Source organism: Gastrolobium bilobum, unplaced genomic scaffold, assembly GCF_033153095.1.
Source record: "Gastrolobium bilobum isolate Gb01-03AN ecotype WA unplaced genomic scaffold, APGP_CSIRO_Gbil_v1 utg28738, whole genome shotgun sequence".
In the NCBI taxonomy this organism is placed as follows: Eukaryota; Viridiplantae; Streptophyta; class Magnoliopsida; order Fabales; family Fabaceae; genus Gastrolobium; species Gastrolobium bilobum.
Genome location: NW_026898759.1, coordinates 481,664 through 486,283, shown reverse-complemented (window position 1 = coordinate 486,283; position 4,620 = coordinate 481,664). Strand labels below are relative to the sequence as shown.

The window sequence follows — 4,620 nt, the reverse complement described above, 5'->3', positions numbered from 1 at the left end:
TGTCTCTCTTATCTCATCATCAATGAGTGACTGTGATCAAATAATATGACCACGTGACCAATTTTTCACATGAGAAGATCCACTCCCTATCTAACTACACTTAATATTGTTGCTCACTCTACCAGCCTATAGGAGATGATTAACTTACACACATTAAGTGTCAATCTAAATTTTTATTTTCTCACAAATTTTACATGTCATTATTAATTTAATTTAAAAAAAAATTCAAATACAAATTATTTTTAATATATATTCACTCAATTTAAAAGGACCCGTGTTATGCATGAGAATTCACTAATTCAAAATTGCATGATTTTTGACTTAATGACATAATATTCTCTTTTAATTACGAAATTATTAATTTCGTTTTTGATATTCTGGTGTTGTTAATATCTCACAATTGCATGCTTTTGATTTAATGGCATAATATTCTCTTTTAATTATTAAATCATTTATTGTGGATGGCATGATTTTGGCTTCAAGACATAATGTTCTCTGTTAATTATTAAGATTCGCTTTTAATTTACTTTAATGGCATATTTTGACTTAATAACATGATATTGAAAACTAAAAATTTTCAATTTTTCTTTACATTTAAAATATAACAGAAAAAGTACAGGCTGTTCAATGAAAATTGCACCCGCATTAATCAATTCATCGTGTCTTCCCCAACCTAAATATTTTTCATTAAAAAAATCCTTCTTTAATTATTATCCTATACCAAACGGAATGTAACAATTATTTCATGTTTACTATGCCAAAATAATCAAGAATAATAATTTTAGTCTATTTTATATCATATTTTCACTAAAATAGTAAATACTACTTTTTTTCAAAGTTACGATAAAATAGAAAATGAGTTATAACTACGAGTCGTATAAGTAGTCAAACAATTACTCTTATAGTAATATATATAATAATTTAAATATCCTTATACAAGGAAAAAAAATGAGATTCCAATACCCTTTTGTGCGGTTACTAAACATTCGGCTATATTATTTTTCAGGTGAATATTTATCCTATTAATTATCAATTTTCTTTTGGCCACACTATCAATTGATTTACTCTAGAATCTTTATGAAAAGAATATAACAACCAATGCAAGGTCCCAATTTTTTTTTTTTAAGTTACATGTGCCGTAATATTTTGGAGCAAGAATGTCTGTATAAATAAGAGTATATTTATCTTTATTTAAATTAAATTTAAATTTACATATAATTTTATTTATTACTTTTAAAAAATAACTATCAATATTAAAATGTGGTATTCCATAGTGAGATTCTGACAGTAAAGCTTATACTTACTTAGATTAGCAAAAAAAAAAAAAAAGCTTATACTTACTTTTTGACTGGTCAATAACTAAAACAAAAGGTTGTGGGCCTTCTATCCGCTATAGTATATTCATTATTCAATTCCAAGTATCTAGCGAAGACAAATCTTTAGTTTGCTGCGTAGATCTTGGTCGCAAATACTGACAAAACTATTAGCTTTGTTACCTTACATTTCACGGAGTCAACCAAATTATGACATGTATGTGATTCACAAATTACAAAAATCTCCCTTTTGTTGCTAAAGCCCAACAAATAAATAAAAAGAATTTCGGAAGGTTTTTCCTTTTTTATTTTGTAGAAATTAGACGACACACAATTTTTGTTTTCCTCCAAATTCGTAAACAACACGGAAAAATAAAAAGAAATTCAATTTATATTTCATGAACTTTCCTATAAAATGAAAAGTTTACACATAAAAAACAAATTAGCGTTTCTATCCAAATATCAAATTCACATACTATAGCCACTTTGACATTCTGTGCCTAAACAACACCTTGTTTTATCAAAATTTCCTCTCTAATCCACATCTACGCAGCAATTGCAGCTGTTTCTATAAATGGATTATAAACAACTAGCAACACCTCATCTTCATGCAATAAGCATGAGGTTGCTTAAATTTCTATCTTATTCATCCAAAAACACACACTCGCATTGAGTGTGTCACCAATGGCTTGCAAGACCACACTAAAGTCTCATTCAACCAAACCAAGTTAACTTTGGTGAAGGAAATAAATTCAAATTTCATGGCTTGAAAGTCCCATCAGAAGCTCCATCTGATTTGATCTTCTTAATATTTCGACTATTATGGGAAGAATTTGTACATGATCCAACCATTACTTCATCACTTCTAGAGCTCAAGCATGCAGCATCCAACACCCCAACAGGGCTTTGGGGTACAAATCGTGCTAAGGTGCTTTGCAAATTACCAGAAACTTTGATCAAGTTCAAATCTCTTATCAGTTCAAGACACTTCAAAATTCTCTCCTGCAAAATGAAAACCCATAACTCAATAAATAGAACAACTTAACAAAGGGAAGATTGTATTAAACACCATTAGTACTTAAGAGGAAACCACCATATTACCTTCTTTACAATGGCCAAACAATTTAAGGCCTTATCAGTCTCTCCTGCTTGCAATTCCCTTGAAACAGAAATTGCCACTGCTGCAGCAATTTCAGAAGGCCTAAATTCCAAGAAATCAATACCTGCAATGATTTCCCAACAAGCACCTTGTTATTACTCAAGAACATAACATAAAAGACTAAACATGTTAATGGGGGTAAAGAGAATACATCTAATTATGTTAAGCACGAGCTCTACTGATCTTAAAATGAATGACTTTGCTGGATGCTGCTCACAAGTGATCTTGCTAAGGAAGTAGTCTAGGAAGGAAAATGGAGTTAAAGCTTGCATTTTCCATCCCAATGTGTTTAATACATGTAGTTCCATTCTCTTAATGGTTTTAGCTTCGAATACAAAATTTGGTTCTCCAACCTACCAATTAATAAGATAAGTGAGAAAATTAGAGGGAGATATATGTAACAAAAGTATATTGAACCGGACTTTGTTGCCCATGTGGTTCTACTCGACTCGAATCAGACTAGTCGAGTAATTGAGGAACCAATGGATAATATGAAGAAAATAAAAGTATATTGAACAATCCTAGAAAGTTATATACCTCAAAATCTACAGCTTCCTGAAAATCTACAGCTTTAGGCACTTTCCACTCCTCCACTTTAGCAGCAATTAACAAACATGCTACAGCTAACAATTGCATACTCCAACCTATGTCTTTCTATACCAAGAGAAAAGGCCAACAAAACAAATTAGAGTATCAAAAAGAGATAAAAACATAAACCTGGTAAAACACCAGTAGGCTTTTAGTGCTTGATCTTACCTTTTGCAATTCATATACTGATATGAACCGATCCAAGTAGTTCACAGCTAGAAAAAAGCTACAGGGTCCAAAACCAAAATATTCATGAGCCTGTTGATCACATTACGAAATGTAAAGGTCACTAACGGAATTATCCAATCAAAACCAAGATACAGTCTTTGATCCTACAATTTCAACCAGTAATGAGGGGAAAATGTGTTCAAAATCCGAATATAGAATGGGAAGAACAGAGATGATATATATATATATATATACATATATATATATATATATATACATATATATATGGAAATCTGAAATGAATTGGTAACGTCAACTAGTGGGTGCAAATGCAGTCAAGGAATTGACTCTATACCCCTCTTTCCATAACCAATTTCGAAATTCATAAAAACAAAAGAAAACACACAAAATTCACTGCAAAAGTCAATTGAAACCCAATAAGAAAGCCAAAGATTGTAAAGAATTTGATATTGGAAAGAAAAAAGTTAATCTTTTCGATAACTAAAATTCAATTAAATCTACTTGAATCACCAAGGCAAGAATCCATATAAATTAGCCAAAAGAAAAAATCTTTAAAGGGAATTCATTTTTCTTTTTCATTGAATGAATTGGTTCAAAGAAAATCTCCATGAATCAAACAAGCAAAAATCAACAACCCCATTTGAGAAAATCAATCAACCAACCTTCCAAATCCAATCAACAGCATCCCTCCGAACACTCAAGTTCAAGTCCCCATTACGCAGCCTCTTCAGGTAATCATCTCGGGGCAAATGTTCTCTCTCCCTCTCAACCAAAAGCTCAACAGTTTCATCACTCGGTACGAGAAAACCCACCATAGGTTCCGATCCAAGGTTGTCATTACTCAGACATTGATTGTTAAAGTTAACATTTTTGTGGTCCCAGTAAGGAGACCCATCTGCGGCACTGCATTCCAAATCATCAAAGCATATGTTTTCGTTTTCCAGACACAGAAGGCTTGAGGTTGCAGGGTCAATGCTCTCTTCCATTGGGAGAAATCAAAATGGTATGAAAGCCCAACGGAACCTTATAAAATAAATTTGTGTTTCAATGAATGGATTAAAAGAAGAAAACTTTATGGAGCATTTTGTAAATAGAAAAAAAAAAAAAAAAAAAAAAAAAAAAAAAAAAAAAAAAAAAAACCATTGGGCAAAACAGTGTATAGACTGATAGGTGTGAGTAACGTGGAGTGAAGATAGTAAGAAGAGAGTGGGAAAACGGCTGAGGTTTATGTAGGCAACTTGACATGTGGCTATAGGGTAAAAGGGTTAAAAAAAATTGAAATCCCTGCCCACAACAATGCAAGAAAATAATAGAAACATTGAACAAACCTTTGTTTTTGTACGGCCAATACGGATATTCAATTCAGGTTAA

General features: G+C 31.6%; 1 protein-coding gene across 1 annotated transcript; it reads right to left on the bottom strand.

The window, feature by feature from the left end:
* Positions 1 to 2,072: 2,072 nt before the first annotated feature.
* Positions 2,073 to 4,235, bottom strand: LOC133283891 (cyclin-D4-1-like). The gene is made up of 6 exons (XM_061480815.1): positions 3,912 to 4,235; positions 3,229 to 3,318; positions 3,022 to 3,126; positions 2,624 to 2,825; positions 2,415 to 2,536; positions 2,073 to 2,315 (listed from the first exon to the last, which is right to left on the bottom strand). The coding sequence occupies exons 1-6, from the start codon at positions 4,233 to 4,235 to the stop codon at positions 2,073 to 2,075; spliced, it is 1,086 nt and encodes a 361-aa protein (XP_061336799.1).
* Positions 4,236 to 4,620: the final 385 nt, after the last annotated feature.

What these genes read in the sequence shown, in the direction of transcription:
- LOC133283891 (XM_061480815.1), bottom strand. Translation starts at nt 4,235, where the DNA reads ATGGAAGAGAGCATTGACCCTGCAACCTCAAGCCTTCTGTGTCTGGAA. An exon ending in CAGTATATGAATTGCAAAAG is followed by an intron (nt 3,127 to 3,228) that starts GTAAGATCAAGC and finishes CTCTTGGTATAG; the next exon opens with AAAGACATAGGTTGGAGTAT. An exon ending in GTTTGGCCATTGTAAAGAAG is followed by an intron (nt 2,316 to 2,414) that starts GTAATATGGTGG and finishes TTCATTTTGCAG; the next exon opens with GAGAGAATTTTGAAGTGTCT.